Source organism: Polypterus senegalus, chromosome 9 (genome assembly GCF_016835505.1).
Source record: "Polypterus senegalus isolate Bchr_013 chromosome 9, ASM1683550v1, whole genome shotgun sequence".
NCBI lineage: Eukaryota > Metazoa > Chordata > Cladistia > Polypteriformes > Polypteridae > Polypterus > Polypterus senegalus.
In genome coordinates, this window is record NC_053162.1 from 172,368,357 (window position 1) to 172,386,536 (window position 18,180).

The 18,180-nt window shown below is 42.8% G+C and overlaps 1 protein-coding gene across 2 annotated transcripts in view; it reads left to right on the forward strand.

The window, feature by feature from the left end:
• Positions 1-14,462, forward strand: part of LOC120535994 (neuronal calcium sensor 1) — a 68,337-nt gene extending 53,875 nt beyond the window's left edge. For both annotated transcript variants that reach the window (XM_039764257.1, XM_039764258.1), the window contains exons 4-9: positions 5,593-5,731; positions 6,260-6,338; positions 7,891-7,979; positions 8,078-8,155; positions 8,546-8,665; positions 10,165-14,462. In XM_039764257.1, the coding sequence (XP_039620191.1) occupies positions 5,593-5,731; positions 6,260-6,338; positions 7,891-7,979; positions 8,078-8,155; positions 8,546-8,644 (484 nt within the window). In that variant the 3' untranslated portion in view covers positions 8,645-8,665; positions 10,165-14,462. The remainder of the gene's footprint in view (positions 1-5,592; positions 5,732-6,259; positions 6,339-7,890; positions 7,980-8,077; positions 8,156-8,545; positions 8,666-10,164) is intronic.
• Positions 14,463-18,180: the final 3,718 nt, after the last annotated feature.

The window sequence follows — 18,180 nt, forward strand, 5'->3', positions numbered from 1 at the left end:
CAAACGCTCAAGTGAAAGGACACCAATCCTAGTAGTTGGGGTCTAAAACTGGAGCTTAAATTGAACACTGTACTCTTAAAAATATCAGCTCCGTAAATGCACTTTAGTGGGTTGTGTGGTTCCTCGTAAACGATTGCTTGACAAAGAACGATTTCTTTCTTGGAGGGGATCTTATTTGCAAGGTTCCTAATATAAAGGCAAAACGAAAATGTTTCCTGGATACTGACAAGTCAAGACATCCTAAACTCGGCGTCTGTTATTGTATGCAACAGGAGACCTTTGAAAATCAGGAATCCACTCATCATCTGTTTATTCTCTTATTTAAGGAACCTTCATATTGTAATCTTTTTAGTTAGTCAATAAAAGGCGTCATTTTGCTTGACTTCTCACTGGATCGAAATAAATAAAGGTTCTTTCTGGACCTTTCATTTGGATCGTTCTTTTTGGATCCAAAAATAGTTCTTTCGTGGCATCGCTCAGAAGACTTTGACACCTTTATTTCATCCGTCGGTAAAGAAAAATTGAATCAGGTATTCTTGGGTGACACCTACTGGGCGTCTGCGTTGAAAATGGGATTGATCCAGTTATACACTCGGTCACACAGCCCCACCTAGTGTGCTTAAATTGTAATGACACCTTAAGCATTGTTTTAAGGACTGAAAAACAAAACGGCAAAGAGGAGTGGCGCTGTTTAGGTGCTGGAAGATGGTGTGAAAATGAGGAGTGGCATAGAGGAGAGGAACTGGGAAGACAGAATAAAACGGGTCGCAGGCTGGAAAGGAGGAGCGTTGATCCTTCTAGGTCAGGCAGTGTTAGTTAAAACAGAGATTAACTAACTTATTCAGGGGGTATTTTTCCTTGGCCGCGTTATTCAGGGATGAATGCAGTCTCCTAAGGAAAAAGAGTCTGCTCTGCCCTTTTTCCATAGCTCCTTCGTGTTCCGCGACCAGTCCAATCTGTCATTGATGTGGACCCCGTGTGTTGGTAGGAGTGCACCACCTCCACATCCACTCGCTGAATAGCGACCGGACACAGAGGCTCTCTGGTGCCGTGAAAGTCAGTAACTACAATGAAATAATGGAAGGGGCAAAATAGGTGACAGTCTTATAATAGAAAATCAAATGTACAGGGGTGGGCAAGAGTAGGTTTTCAGTTGTGAGTATGTGAATCACAGAGTTTATTCTTGTATTATTATTTATTTATTCATTATGCATTATTTATTTGTATTTCAGTGAGTCCCCGGGTTACGTACGAGATAGGGACTGTAGGTTTGTACTTAAGCTGAATTTGTATGTAAGTCAGAACAGGTACATTATTTTAATAAATGCTATTGTTGACCGACTGTAAGCAAATGCTCTGCCAGTGAATGATGGAGTTTCACTTCTCTCTGACCTTTTTATTATTTCTAATTTATTTTCCATGGTAATGATTTTTCTCTTCTTTACTGTATCACCAGCACTTGCATCAGATTTGTGTTTCAGAGACATTCTTGTAGGGTGAAGACAAGAGATTAAGATGAGCTCTTCTGCACAGCACTGTAGACGCTATCACAGCAGGAAGGCACCCGTCGTCAACACGTCTGATGTACTGACAAGAGACAACTTCCTGCTGTGTGTGTAACAGTACAAGCAGGCTTGCTATTGAGAATGACTTGGGGCATCGACGGGTGGTTCATCACTTGCCCACCACACAGTCACCTCCACTACAGTATGCTGCCTGCAGCGTCCGCCCACTGAGAACAAACACGGTGCGGCCAACCCCAATTCAACAGGCAGCCATCCGAGGCACACTACAATGCTACCCCTTCCGCCCCTGGCCTCTGTTCAGCCACAACCGGGTCACCGCTTGCAGCATCACCAGCTGTGTGTGCTGGGCGGGCAGTGAAACGCTTCCCTCTGCTCCATCTGGCCTGCATCCAGTCAGGAGCAGTAACTGCGGCGGCGTAGTGGGCGGGCAGCGAACCATCGTCCTGCACATGAGCGATAGATTTGGCCCCGGTGACTATGGACCATGGGTCACCGCTTGCTGCTGGGAGCCACCCGAGGGACACTACACTGTGCAAGCAGCGAAATTGCCCCTCTCCAGCCGCTGCTTGCAGCATCCCCAGGCTGAAGATGACGGAGCGGCTGTTACTGAGGCACATGTGTCACAGCTGTGGTCTTGTTCGTCAGTCGTAGGTCGGATGTCCGTAACCTGGGGACTACCTGTATTTGTCTTCTTATTATTATAGTGTGCCTGAATGTGCCAATCATACCCTGAATGTCTTTTTCTGTACAAATAACTGTACCTACTTTTGCCCACCTCTCTGTTAGAACATTAGAACACTCTAGACGAGAATAGGACATTCCTCCCAACAAAGCTCACCAGTCCTGTCCACTTAATGCTTCCAAAAAACATCAAGTCGAGTTTTGAAAGTACCTAAATAAAGTCTTACTGTCTACCACAATATTTGGTAGCTTATTCCAAGTGTCTGTCGTTCTTTGTGTAAAGAAAAACTTCCTAATGTTCGTGCGAAATTTACTCTTAACAAGTTTCCAGCTATGTCTCTGTGTTCTTGATGACCTCATTTTAACATAACAGTCTTGATCCACTGGACTAATTCCCTTCATAATTTAAAATACTTCAATCAGGTCACCTCTTAATCTTCTTTTACTTAAACTGTAAAGGCTCAGCTCTTTTAATCTTTCCTCATAACTCAACCCCTGTAGCCCTGAATCAGCCTAGCCGCTCTTCTCTGGACCTTTTCTTGTGCAGCTATGTCCTTTTTGTAGCCTGGTGACCAAAACTGCACCCTGTACTATAGATGAGGCCTCACAAGTGTGTTATAAAGCTTGTGTAGAACCTCCTGTGACTTGTACTCCACACATCAAGGTGCTATATAACCAGACAGTCTGTTAGCCTTCTTAATGGCTTCTGAACACTGTCGGGAAGTTGATACCTTAGAGTCCACTATGACTCCTAAATCCTTCTCATAAGGTGTACTCTCGATTTTCCGACCACCCATTGTGTATTCAAACCTAATATTTTTACTGTGTAATATGTGTAATACTTTACATTTACTGACATTAAATTTCATCTGCCACAAATCTGCCCAAGCCTGTATGCTATCCAAGTCCTTCTGTAATTCCAAATTATCTGCTAATCCACCTATCTTGGTATCATCTGCAATCTTAACCAGCCTGTTACTTATATTCGTATCTAAATCATTTTTATACAAGTACAATGCGGCTCGGTTTTTGTTTATCAGCTGTGTCTTTGAGATCCAATGAGTAGTTGAGGAATGACTTTCTGACTCCTAAAGCAAAGTTCTTATAAGTTAAAAGTTAATTGGTGAATCCTCTGTTATCCACTTCAAGCACTTTGAAATGGTTAGTGCTGGTTTCACAGCTTCAGAGTTCTGGGGTTTGAATTCTAGCCAGTATCGCTGAAGTCTGCAAGTTCTTCTTGTGCCTTCTGTGATTTTCTTCCCACATCCCAAAGATCAACCTCTTAGGGTCACTGCTGTTTCTACATTGTCCTTGTAGTGGACTGGCTCCCCATCTAGGGTTTGGATTTATGGTTTGCTCCTGATATTTGCAGGATATAACCTGGCACTCTGTGACCTCCCAACTGAATAAGCAGGTTAGAAAAAATGAAAATATAAGAGGCAGACCTACAATTTAAAGCACTTAATTAATCCATATTGAAATGGCCTTCCGTATGCAAGGCATTATTGACAGTGTTGATTAAAGATTGAATATTAGAAAACTTTTGACAGGAACGCGCCGTTCAGCCCAGCAAAGCAGCTCTAATTAGATAGTCTCATGGCCCCCGGGTGCCATTTCGAGTCTCAGCCTGAACATGGTCTCAGCAGGTTTTGAATATTCTCCATGGATCCTTATATTCTCCAACACACCCCTCCCCGATGGTATTGTTTTCTCTGCACACCTGAAATGTGTTCCTGTTACATTAACTAACAATTGTGTTATGCCCATGTGAACAAGTTTGTGGCCATGATTATGCCAAGCAGCTAGATTGGCATTTCATTCAGGGATGGTTAATGCCATGAGCCAAATACTTAGCACTGGCTTTCCACAACCCTGTTTAGATGATTAGAGCTTTCCTGGATGTCAAAACACTTTTGGAAAGGGTCTATAAATTGATTAATATTAATTTAATATTAATTACCAAAGTGTATGTAAACTTGTGACCTATTGGAGTTATGATATAGTCAATAAAAAGTGAAATAATCTGCCTTTGAACATTGTTGGAAAAAATTACTTCAGCCCTGCACAATGTAGATGTCTTAAACGGTCTGCAAAATGTATAGTTTGTTAGTATAAAATCTGTGGAGGGCTTATTAAGTGAGTTTTAAAGAATTTGCCCAAGTGTACATAAAGTTCTGACTTCAACTGTACGTGCTAATTGTTTGCTGCTACCTGATCTATGCAGCACACGCTGAAACAAGCTTCACGATGAAAGCACTTATATAAAGTTTTCTCATTCTTTAATAGTACTTTGACAATGGGTTACAATGAAAGGTGCTACACAAAGTGCAGAAGATTACAGGGGCACAGACCGTCAAAAGCCCTTTTTGGAAGTTGGGTTGTCTCTCTATTATAAAAAAAAAATCTTGGCAGGGAGACGAGACGTGATCTTCTCGGAAGATGTCCTGCGAGGCAAGGCAGTGAGACAGAAGGACGGCTGCTGTACAGGCTTTTAAATGATTGACGCACAGCGCGACAAGCAGAACACGCAGCTCAGCACCTGGAGAACAAAGCCAGCAGCTGATCTGTCTGCATCTCCTTAGCGTGCATTCAGCTCCCTTTCTTCACAATGTCAGCGGGAGAGACGCGGAGTGGCAGGAGCGTAGCTCCCCTGCTTTGGGATGGTTGAGCGAAGTGAACAAGGCCTGATCATCTCAGAGAGACACTTTGATGACACGCAAGACTAGACATTACAACCTTAGGAAATAAAACCTGTGAGATGGAGACTTTTGCATGTTACACCCTACTTACAAACAATTTAAAACAAGTTCACCGACATCTAACTTAGCAGTTGTTGGAATGCTTTTGGCAGGCACACTTCATGTGCTCCTAGCTCCTAAAACAACGACAAGCAGAACACGCAGCTCGCCAGCAGCAGCAAGCCAACAGATGATCAGAGCGCATCTCCTTAGCATGATTTCAGCAGCCCCCCTCCTTCACAATGCGAGTGTCAGAGACGCGAAGTGGCAAAAGGACAGCTGCTTTACAGGCTTTGAAATGATCAACGCAAAGCGCGACAAACAGAACACACAGTAGCTGATCCAACCACATCTCCTTAGCGTGCGTTCAGTCCACCCCCCACCCCCCCACAGCGAGCAGCGTTATACGTCCGACGAGAAAGAGATTAACCACACCCAGGGCAGGAAATAAAGGATAAATATTGTTTTTACAAAAGTTTTAAAGTAAAAGTGAAAATAATGCATATGTAACAATTCCTATGAAAATAACAATCTCTTTAATTTGTTTATCCTGTAAACCAAACCCGGGGGTGGGCAAGCGAAGCGAGCAGAAGGTGGAGCCCCCTAGTACTCTATAATAAACAATTGTTTTTCTTTTTCCCCCACAGGTATAAAGGCTTCATCAAGGACTGCCCAAGCGGTCAACTAGATTCAGCCGGCTTCCAGAAGATTTACAAGCAGTTCTTCCCATTTGGAGACCCCACCAAATTTGCCACATTTGTCTTCAATGTCTTTGACGAGAACAAGGTGAGAGTATTGTGGCCGGGACGCCATGTTTTTTGAAGCTACTTGTTCAAAGGTTGACAACAGTGCAATAGATGGAGGGATCGATTTTTGTTTTCAGAAACTTGGTGCTTATTAGTTTGGTTTGGGTTTTCTTTATTTATTTACGGCCTGCAGCATCTTCATGAATTACTTGGCACGTTTCTGGAGGTTCATGAATGTATTGTCAGCCTCCTGCTCCCATTTCTATAGTACGCTGCTGCTGTCTGTTTTTTTGTTCCTTCTAGTTCACCTTTAGTCTGCAGATGGTGCTGGTAGTTGATATCTTTGGTGCCCCTTATTCATCTTGAGTTGTTGCTTTTAATTATCTGCTTATAATTCCCATCTGGCAGAGACTTGTTATTAATATGCCGAAGCCTGTGTGTTCAATGAAGCCTTTTTCCAGCTCACATTGGCCTCGAAGGCTGGCATTGTGGGCCTGGCAGCCTCTCCTGCCACTCTGGTGTCATCCCTGCAGAAGAGCTCATGTGTTTTGTGTTTTTTTGCTTCTAGGATGGACAGATTGAGTTCTCCGAGTTTATCCAGGCGCTTTCAGTGACTTCACGAGGCACGCTGGATGAGAAGCTGCGATGTGAGTACATGCAATTCAGTCGGCCATCGTTTCCTGTCACAGATATTTATGCAACAGTACAACCATTCATTTATTTTCTAACCAGGGTTTTCTGTCAGGGTTGCAATTGGCCAACAGCATTGGGTGTATGCCAAGTGCCAACCCTGGATGGGGTGCTTGCTCATCCCAGGGGAGGCTAATTCACAAATAACAACATTCTTAATCTAGTTCAGGGTCATTGGGGTGTGGTGCCTATCTCAGCAGCACTGTGTGGAAGGAAGGAACTAACCCAGGGTGTGGTGCCAGTCCATTCCAGGGCACACACACACTCACAATGAGCTAGTTAACAACACTAGAATATTCTGAAACCATTTTGGAATATCTTATTAACCTAATATGTATGTCTTTGAGAGGGTGGGAGGAAAACCCACACGGATGTGGAAAGAGCATTCCAAATCCATATAAACAAAGTGGGATTTGAAACCAAAAATATGGATCCATGAAACAACAATATTCACCAGTGTGCTGTTGTGACACCCTTTATGTAGACAGATGAACTCATAGAGTAGTGTACTCCAATCAGTGCCAGCACTAGGTTATTTTCTGCCCTTCTTCTTCTTTCGGCTGCCCCCGTTAGGGATTGCCACAGCGGATCATCTTCCTCCATATCTTCCTGTCCTCTCCATCTTGCTCTGTCACACCCTTCATGTCTTCTCTCACCACATCCATAAACCTCCTGTTAGGCCTTCCTCTTTCCCTCTTCCCTGGCAGCTCCATCCTCATCATCATTTTCCCAATATACCCAGCATCTTTCCTCTGCACATGTCCAAACCAACACAATCTCACTTCTCTGACTTTGTCTCCCAACCGTCCAACTTGAGCAGACCCTCTAATGTCCTCATTTCTAATCCTGTCCATCCTCGTCACACCCAATGCAAATCTTAGCATCTTTAACTCTGCCACCTCCAGCTCTGTCTCCTGCTTTCTGGTCAGTGCCACCGTCTCCAAACCATATAACATTGCTGGTCTCACTGCCATCCTGTAGACCTTCCCTTTCACTCTTGCTGATACCCATCTGTCACAAATTACTCCTGACACTCTTCTCTACCCACTTCACCCTGCCTGCACTCTCTTTTTCACCTCTCTTCCACAATCCCCATTACTCTGTACCAAGGCCAGGCTAATTAGTGCACCAACTGACTGTTTGGTAGCTAGCCCATGCATCTGGGTCCTCCCCCACCTTTTGATCTCTGCCCTAGATGAAAGCCTAATTCGCCTTCATGGTGGTGCCATCCCTGAGTACAACACAAGGCTGGGAACTACAATTAGTCTATCAGGCAGTGTGGTGTAATGGTTAAGACTTTGGGCTTCAAATCCTGAGTTCAAATCTCACCACTGACACTGTGTGACCCTGAGCAAGTCACTTCACCCGCCTGTGCTCCAATTGGGAAAACGAAAAGAAATGTAACCAATTGTGTCTCAAATGTTGTAAGCTGCTTTGGATAAAGGCTTTGGCCAAATAAATAAATGTAAATGACTTGACCGAAGTCTCGGTGTGTCATCTCTCTTGTAGGGGCGTTCAAGCTTTACGACCTGGATAATGATGGCTACATAACCCGAGACGAGATGCTCAACATTGTGGATGCTATTTATCAGATGGTGGTAAGCTTGGTTTACATCTCCTTCTTATTTTTTTTTAAGTTTGGAAATGCCAGCCTGTGAAAGGTTTGCATACTGGTATTTTTTTGTGCCCATTGCAGGGTAATACTGTGGAGCTTCCCGAGGAAGAGAACACACCGGAAAAACGAGTAGATCGGATTTTTGCTATGATGGACAAGGTGAGGCTGGGATCTGCTTGTCTTGAGCTGCTAAAATACTAAAGTGGGAAAACTTTGTTTTCTATTCATGTAATTCTGCTGTTGCCAAGTAGATGTCAAAAGTTTTACATCTCTAGCGATGAAAATGGCTTTAGTGTAATTTAAACACAACTCTGCTGCACAATACTGCCAGTCTGGTGCTACACTTGCACGAGAAGCTGGGAAGGATGACACCCATAGGGACCCTGTGCAAATCTATTTTCCTGCACCTGTAGTGTTTTGGGAGGGGTACTAGATACAGGGGGCTTGACGTGTGCCCACACTCCCCCTGTAATCGGCTTGTGCCATTGCCAATGTGCTGCTGTGCCTCCAATAACTGTGTCTCCCGACACTCTTGTGCTTTTCTTTCAGAATGCAGATGGGAAGCTCACGCTGCAGGAATTCCAGGAGGGCTCCAAGGCAGACCCCTCAATTGTTCAGGCGCTGTCATTATACGACGGCTTGGTGTAGTCGTCTGGATGTAGTGTTGAGGTAAGTCTCCTTCAATTAACCTGACTTGTGGGAGTACCCATGCAGACAAAGGGGAAAACATGCAAAGTGTACATTGACAGTGAACTGAGATTAGAACCCTAGATGCTGTACTTGCTGCACCAACCACTGAGCCAGGGTGCCACCCTGAAGATACTGAAGATGACGTATCAACCTGAAGATACTGTATGCAGGTTAATTCCAGTATATAATATCCCACTCTTGGATTTAAATTCAATAGCCATTCTCATATGTCGACCAATCAGGGCACAGTTTTGCTTCCACTGTGTTGTAGAAATCCTCATCAGCGGTTGCCAGAATTGTAAATGGGGGATTACGTGACTAGTTGATTTTCTCATAATTTTAAATTGCTAAACACAGCACAAGCCCCTTTACACCATGAAATCAGCACTTAATTATTATTTCCATTTATATAGCACTCTTCTCACCACTCAAAGTGCTTCAGTGAGTGGGGAGCCACTTCAACTACCACTAATGTGCAGCATCCACCTGGATGATGTGATGGCAGCCATTTTTGCACATATTCCAAACCTAAAGCCTAGCATTTAAATTCTAGTAATGTAAATTTTCCCTACTAATCTACACACAATACTTAACAATTTCCAAAAAAATATTTCTATAAAGTACCTTACATTAATTAAACATAAACAGCAATATCTGTGTTAAATAGATATACACCCCCTTTAATACTGCATCACTTAAACTTTCACAAAAATAACCAACTGCCCTAAATATTACCTGTTTATTTACTTACCTATTTACATATTTATTTATCTAAATAACTCCTATCTATCTATCTATCTATCTATCTATCTATCTATCTATCTATCTATCTATCTATCTATCTATCTATCTATCTATCTATCTATCTATCTATCTATCTATCTATCTATCTATCTATCTATCTATCTATCAAAAACTCCTTGCTGTTTTACCTTAATTCCCATTCATTTGGTAGGCTCTTGCATTTTCCCCAAACAGCAGTACTAATCACTGAACGACCTACTTTCTCACAATCTTAACTACCCTTAGCTACCCAAAACCTTGCATATCTTTATAACCAAATCTATTATTCATTGCAGAAGATGAGCAGCTGATTCATCATCAAATCAGATTTAGACCAAATGACATATTGATTAAAAGAAGTCATTGACAAAGTTGTGGAAAGGTGCCTGTCAGGTGAGGGATATAAAAAGATTCTGAAAGTGCTGAGAGGCATTTTGAAGTTGATCATTAAGAAAAAGGAAGGTGTGTGGCACTAGTATCCACAGTCTGCAAAAACCATGGCATCCATCAAAGTGACTGGGAGAGAACACCAGGAATGGCAGCTTTGAAAGCCCTACAGAGATGGGCGCAGACCCCACACTTATGTTCACACCTGGCCAATTTACTGTCGCACTGCCCCTTCACTCGACATGTACCGTTCTGTCAGATGTAACCCAGCCAAATAAACATGTCCATTTCTCTTCTTTTTCTTGCAGATTCCCTGAGTGGGTCAGTCCAGTGCCGTCCAGCCAGAAGAACCATGTGCGTGTCTCTCAACTCCTTGCGACCAAGGGAGTGAGATGGGGATGTCTTGTTTCGCCGATGAGCACCGTGCAGCATCAACTATAGTCTCATTTAGCCAATCCCCATTCACCGCTGTCCTGCCATTAATGGGATGGAGCCTTCTCCACAGAGGGACAAATGAATGAGGAACTTGTTTTGCCCTTCCTCCTCCTCCTCTTTATCTCTTATTTGCTTTCCCTCTCTAGCCTTGTGGCGAGAGGCAAATCCTAGGGGAATACAAACTCACTTTTTACTGAAATCTTTTTTTTCAGCATTCACGAGGGGAAGGAGCTGAAATGGAAGGTTTCACTTGACCTTTTTTCGGGACTTGTACAATGTTCTCGGTCACCCGTGGACTGGAAGTTTGAAACGAGGCGCACGGCACGGCTGTGGCCTTCCGGTGGAGGAAAGGGCTTTTCTAAGCGTATTTATTCTTCTATACTTTGCCGTCACCCTGCTTGTTCCAGCTACTAAGGCGGGCAGAAAGATTTTATGTCTCACTGTCTTTGGCCACCCGCGCCTGACATGGTGCCTGCTACTAGGTGGTTGCAGAGAGAAGACTGTATTTATTTGATATTTGCGCGCACACATTCACATTTTGTATGTTTGTGGACTACTTGTGGGAGGCAAACTTGTGCGTCTGGCATGCTTTATTCATTGGAACCAAACTACCGCCCCCTGTGCAGAGCGGAACAAATGATGTCCCAGACAGTGGGTGGTATGGCTATTCAGGAGGACTGCTTGGCTACTCAAGTGTGCTGCTTCTGTTTGTTTTCTCTGTTTTTCTGTACCGCTTGGTCACCCAAAGAGCCTTTTTTCATTTTTTGTGATGGCCTTTTTGACACTTGCTTGTTTTCCATACCACTGTGATGGCAGCCAGGAGAACTGGCTACCCAGTCTTAAGAACATTAGATAAATGAACTGGAGAACGTTCGGTTCATCAAGCTTAGTCGGACCAGCCATGCCTATTTCTCTATGGCAGATTGCCCGCCCTCAAAACCCCCCAACCTCCCCACCCCCACATTCCCCAATTGCTTCCCTAGAGTTATCAGGTCGTCCACTCAGAGAGGACTTCAAGCTTAATTTTTGGAAAAATGGCATTGGCGAGCATGAAAATTCCTAAACTGTGAGAGTCACCTCACCTTTTGAACCCCTGAGGATGAAGAATGGAGCTCACTGTACTTTCTATGTAAAGCAATCCAGCGTCATATATAAACTGAAAGACACTATATAAAATATTTTTGATCATTTTGACTAGCCGGAATTTGCATATAATACCTTTTGCTAGCTATGGGGGGTTGCTGGTCATGGATACCACAAGACAATAGGCGTCCCTTTCAAACATGAAGCTCCAAGCGAGTGGTGTCATCTGCCCAGAGTTCAGAGCTCCTGGCTTTTATGATAGCTGCTCATTTGTCACTTCTGTTTTCAGCGGACACAGTAACAGGCGTCATTGCTAGCTAGACAGTATTATGAAAAGGCGTCATTTTTATATTCACATCAATTTATTTATTGATTTTGTTCCCGGCCATGCACCGAGTTCAAGTGGTAGCACCGAGTTCAAGGTGGGAATGAGCCCTAGATAGGGTGCCAGTCTATCATCGGGGACCCTTCACAGCCACACTTACTCACATATTTAACCTGACATTTCAATTTGGATGTAGGCGGCTGACGTATTTAGACGTGGAGAAACCATGCAAACGCCACACTGGCAGCGCTTGGGCTGAGGTGTGAATCCAGAGCTGTGAGACAGGAGTGCTAACAATTGCTCCGTTTTGGTGGAGGGTCTGTTTCCCCCTTTGAAATGCAGCAATCTTGTAAATGAAGATGAACTGGAAGGGAGGGAGTCTTAAATGGCTACAGCTGAGGAACCCACACTCAAGGAGACCCTTGAATCTCCCCTAGCAGCAGCCAGCTGAGGTGACTTTGGCCAGGCTATTGCAAACAGAAGATAAATAAGCAGGGCTGATCAATGATAAGCCAATGGAACCTTAACACCTGAAACTGTTCCAGTTAAACTTTACACACAGTGTATACACAGCTGGCTCTTTCATAGTGAACACCATGATGGTGACAAGTCGCTCAGGATAAAGCAGTGAGCTCAGAGGTAGGGCTTGAACCTGTGATCTTCCCACTAAAGGACCCGGCACATTGACATGTTATCTGCAGGAAATAAAGCGCGGATGTGTTGTCTTCTTGTTCCGTTCCATTTCTGATTTTATGACAGCCTTTGCACAGAACAGACTTGCCACATGGTTAGACCACCAGGCAGAGAAACGTTCACAGATGATGACAGGCAGCGTTGAGTGATCAGTTGAACACTTCACTTACAGATCATTTTTAGACAACATTATTTTCAACACTCTGTAGCTTTAGTCATCCTGTTGCCTGCATTTCACTACCTTATGATCGAGACACTTATAAAACATTCCATGCTCTTCTAGTCGGTTCCGCCAGCCTTCATTCCAAATATCTTCTCCAAGCTTAAGAAAAATTTGGTCCAGGTTAACGCAGAAATTGATATGATTCTCGTTAGTGTTCCCTTAGTATGAAATTTCTTGAATTTTTGACATTATTAGTTTACGTTTTAAAATGAGTGCCAGGCTATATGGTGTCAAGAAGAACTTTACGCGGAATGTTGGGGGCCTGCTGTAAAATGTGACTTTATGTAAATTGGGGGTGTGGTGTTTAATCTTTAGTACCCAAATTCTGAGAACCTGGCATCTTTTGGAGTGACAAATCTGGACATTATTGTGTGGTCCATCAGGACAGGGAACTCAAATGCCAGCTATGGAGTGATGGCTACTCAGTCTAACAATATTCTTTACAAATAAGGAAGTGGTCATTACCTTGGACACTGGAGTAAAGTTTGGGGGTAATTCCAATTTTTCAAATTAATGTACGGGATGCATTGCTAAGGCCAAGATGGCTCCTGGATATTTCAATTTCAATACGCCTCGCAGTTGTGGTGAGCTTACAGCAAACAAATACGACACATGAGCATTCCGGGTGTTTACAACATTTACAGAATAAGTTATGGAATGAGTTTGCTTGATTTGCCAGAATGTTTGCACATATTATTCAGGAATCTTTAAATATTTGTGTGTGTGTTTTACTTCCTAACACTGAAGCAGTATTTAAATATTATAAAGGCCTGATCAACTACAACCAAAAATCATTTAAAGAATAATATGGTTACAAATACCTTATGCAGCCTGCATTTAACACTGAGTAAGGAAAGAGACAATTTTCCTTTAATAAAAGTAAATAAGCCACTTCTGTAGGGAAATTAGTGAAATTTTAACATGCGTCTCTTTTTGTGTTCTCACTTAATCCACTTTAGGGTTTTGCCGTTGCTCCCCCTCGTCACCCAGCGGGCCCAATTGAGACAAAAAAACAGGCAAAGCGTCCCAGTAAGGAAGCCCATATGGGTTTGAACCGAAATCCAGCAGGTGCCACTTTGCCCTCCTAATACACTCTGTTTCATTTTTTTACCTGCCTGTACCGGTTTGGTCACGTTTGTGCAAAGGATTTTTTTTTTTTGCAAGTTTGTACAAAGCCGCCATTAACAGTATTTGTTTGTCTTCTTGGGCTTTCACATTTCCCCATCGACAGACAGAATGTTTGTTCTCGCCTTGTGCCGCTTTATGCTTACTAGGCTCCAGCAAAGACCCCAACTCCCCCTGAGACCCCTGCTCTGAATGGTTAGAAAATGAGATGACATGTTAGTTTACTTATTAGTGTATCAAATGAATCTCATGTTGGCTGTTAATTGTCTCAATCACCTGAGGCACAATTTTATGCTCATAAAGTGAATATTTTATTTCAGTGATTTTTTTTTTTCACTAATCAAATTTCATATAACGGTGCTGTTATGGCAGAAACGTAAACCGCCAATTGCGTTGGTGTTCTTGTTTATTCGTGTTTCTCTCTGTCTTTGTCTGCTCAGAATGTGATGTCCAGTGGTATCAGATATATTGGGGTCAATGCCAGGTTTGGTTGGTGGTCTTAGACCAGTTGCTACCAACGTATCCTTATTCGCCATGCAAAGCACCCTTTGATGGTGTGTTTGACGAATGGCACTTCATAATATATTTAAATTGATTCAATTAAGGTGGAGAAACAACTTGCAATACAATACGAGTCATGATATGTTCAATTAACCAAAACCCTGCAGTCCATCCAGTTTTTGTATGTGCCAGGATACTCCTACCTGTCAGCTGGCGTATACCTATGGCTTCAAACCCACCGTGCCATCCCACCACCTTTAAATTACCTCCAGGGCTTGTATTATGTGGCTCTTTTACTAAATTCAATCCCATAGTCCCTGTTTTACATTATATCTTTCACAGAGAGTAACAATAAAAGGCGGCTTTACTAAAAGGATGACAATTCAGAAAAAAAATCAATTAAAGAAGTCGGACAAAGAGAGGGGCAGAAGCCCATCTAACTTGGGCAATACATATGGTAAATCTGAGATTTTTCTGCTCCTTTGCTGCCTTTTTCGGTCTTCTTGACTCTCTGCAGGGCAGCCGAGCCCCCCAACTGTTAGCCTTTCGATATCCGAGGGTCCACAGGTCCCTTTAATGTTCATGTCACACAACACAATCTGACAGACTGCCCGCCCGCCATGCACATCCACACCAGTTGTCTATGACTAGGACAAGCAACATATAAGGTGACCACTCGCAGATAAAGGTCACAGAGCTTGTACTATGTAGCGACTGCCAGCAGGGACATGTTTGCCAAGGTCTTGAAAAGCTATTTTGTTAAAATATGTTGAGGCGGAAGAGGCATTTATTGAAACCAAAAATAAAGCAGGCCCTGCCCCCTAGTGGTTAAACAACTGAACTTACTGTCAATGCCAAATATATGAGTGAGGAATCCCGCCGCTGCCGCTCTAGCTGTTGTATTTGCTGCTGCTGCTAAAATTTAAAATGGACACCTAAAGCATTCTCAGGTGGTGTCCAACGTGACAAGCTTCATATTAAATCTTTATAAATTGAAACCTTTGAAATGTTAAGCTAAATCTATTCCATTTAATTGAGTTTAGTTTATTATAGGAGCCTATATAACATTCACAAACCGCTTGGTCTTTTTTTAGGACTGAAGGGACAGAACCTGTTTATCATGGAGTATAGCACCCTATGCCATAGAATTATTGTAATTTACAGTAAAAACACAAATGTACAATTAGAGACAGATGCTACCTACAGTATTTATAGTGATGGAAATGTTAACATGTTATAATAATCACTATTTTATCATTTTAATGTTAAATAAGGAAAGTTAATGAGCAACTTATGATTTCGCGTGGGACCTTCATATGGCCCACCATGCTGCTCAGCCAACTCTGTGCATTCCTTTTAAGTTCCTGTCTCTCAGTTTTGCCTTATCGGCTGCCAGTCCTCATGCTGGCAGCCACCGCCAGTCTCATTTTATTAAGCACCTGATACAGTAGGTACCAGAGAAACAAGTTCATGCCAAAAAAGAAATAACTTCTGTATAGCAAATGACATTTACTAATGGTATATTCATGAACAGTAGTGGTTTCAATGATTAGCACTAGTGCTGTACACAACTAGGGACTTGTGTTCAGTTTTCGGTCGCAGCAGATTTTATTCTCTTCAGTTTCCTCCCACATTCCCCTCCATACATGCACTTGTAATCTTACTTGGCATGAGGTATGTAGGAATGTTTGTGTAAGTGGACTGATGCCACCTTCCGAAATAGTTCCCACCTGGCATCCAGTGATGCTGGCGTTAGTTTGTGGCACCCAATAAAGAAAAATACAAAAATATTGTAGAAAGATTAAAGAAAAAGTGACTGGACAGGAGACCAAGCCAAAGGCAGGATTAGGAGTGAATATTTCTACATCGTGTGCCAAAAGGGTACATTATAAAATGTAATGAAGAACACCTGGTGTCATATTGAGTTAATCAGGCACTCGTTTATATCCGTTTTCGATACTAAACTGGTATGCACACACAGCAATCCACGCACACTGGCTGGAGCTGCGGCACACTTGGCATTGTTCTGAAATTAAAGGCTTCTTTGCTCATTAATGGAGAGAAACACTCACGATACATGTCCAGATGTAACGCTTTGTGAGCCGTGTAACGCTTTTGTTACACTTGTGATGTCATTGTCTGTCAGTCACCACCAGGCTCATCTCAGGGTCACCAAAATGAACATTTATTGGAGCTAGAGAAGAATTTGCAGTCACATGGGTTATGACAAACATGGACATAATACGTATACTGTATATACACTGACAGGCCTGCCTGTACACACTCGACACATACTCACTGCGTAGTGTGACCTCAAGGAGGTGCTGGCAAACCCAGATTCCAGGCTCTTGACGTTTAAGGTTGGGTCTTGGCAAAGTGACCCTCTACACTTGATTTTTGTCAGTCAGGTGGATCTAAACCCACCAGGGCCACCAGAGCAGCTTCTCTTACCGAATTCTGACTTCCTTGGAGAACTGCAGCAAACTGTTATTCTCTTAATTTAGTACGACCAGATAGGGCAGCTCTCTCACCTTTTCCTTGATCTTCTGGTGCTGGGCTGACACCTCCACTCTTCTGAGGCAGGTCCAAAGTTAGACATCTCCTGAAAAGAGAGCAGAAGAGACAAGCAAAAGTCCTAAAACTCCATTTCTTTGGTTTCCACATGGGCTTCCAGAAAGTTCTGTACTAGGAGATGGAGTTACTTGTGACATTTTAATTTTATATATATATATACACACACACACCCAACGCATTTACTTAATCACATTAGACATGCTGTACATAACACACACAAACTGTATATAGATACAGTTGATACACACACAGAACACATACTTATTATACTGTATACATAAAATGAGCAAAACTCACATTATTATACGAATATATTTTACAACCCAGCCATATGGTAAGCTTTTTGCAAGCAATTTACAATAATCAAAGAAGCAGCTTTACTGTAAAGTAAAAATAATCTCTGTTCTTGCCATGTTATCAGAGGTGGTTGGTTTGGTTTTTTAGTCCCATCCACTTTTAGCTTTATATTAAACAGGCAAACAAAAGTCTTCCCTGATTTCCTTGGTGGTCATTTATGATGGGATTTCCCCCTTCAAATTATTTTATTTTTTGTTTCTATGCCTACCTGTTGTTCAGCATTTGAAGGGAGGCCCGTTCCTCTTGACGCTCTTCTTTTTTACAAATCGACTCTTGTCACGTGACTGGACAAGGCAGTTCTTGTCCTTTTTGGTTTTAACTTCACTTAAGAAGGCCACACGCTACAACTTCTGGTTCCCTTCTAGGCTGCGTCCAACATTAGTGACTTCCAGGCTCTTGAAGCGCCTAGGGATCCTCGTCCTTTTCTTCCATGCTTTTCCCAGTGCGCTCAAGTCAGCATTCACAACTGTACTGATATGCTAAACTCTTCGGCCATCTACGATCTCGTATTATAACCTTGATGGATGTGATGGAGTGACTGCAGAGAAATGTACATGTAGACACTAGACAAACACACGTGGACACCAATGTACACCGTATGCATTCATTCATACCTTCTGCTGTATGCACATTTTCTGTACAGCACAGACTTGCGATGCACACGTATGAATTGTTATGGAGGAAACGTCTGAGGACTGCTTAGAGAATTGGAAATGTCAGATTCTTTTTAAAGAACACAGAATGCAAAACCCGTTGAAAATACTTTAGGTGGAGAGGCTCGGCTACTAATAAAGTGCTCGGAGTACATTGTTGAAGTCAGAAGGTGGAAAACACTGATTTAAGGTACTCCCCCCCCTAACCCAACCGCCCCCCAAATCCTTCCCACATGCTAGGCGTCTGTCTGATTCATATCTGAGCTGTCTGTGTGAGTCACGTCCCATTTGTCACACCTTTGTATTTACAGGCTGAACCCTGGGGGGTAGGAGCCATTGAAACAAAAGGGATGCC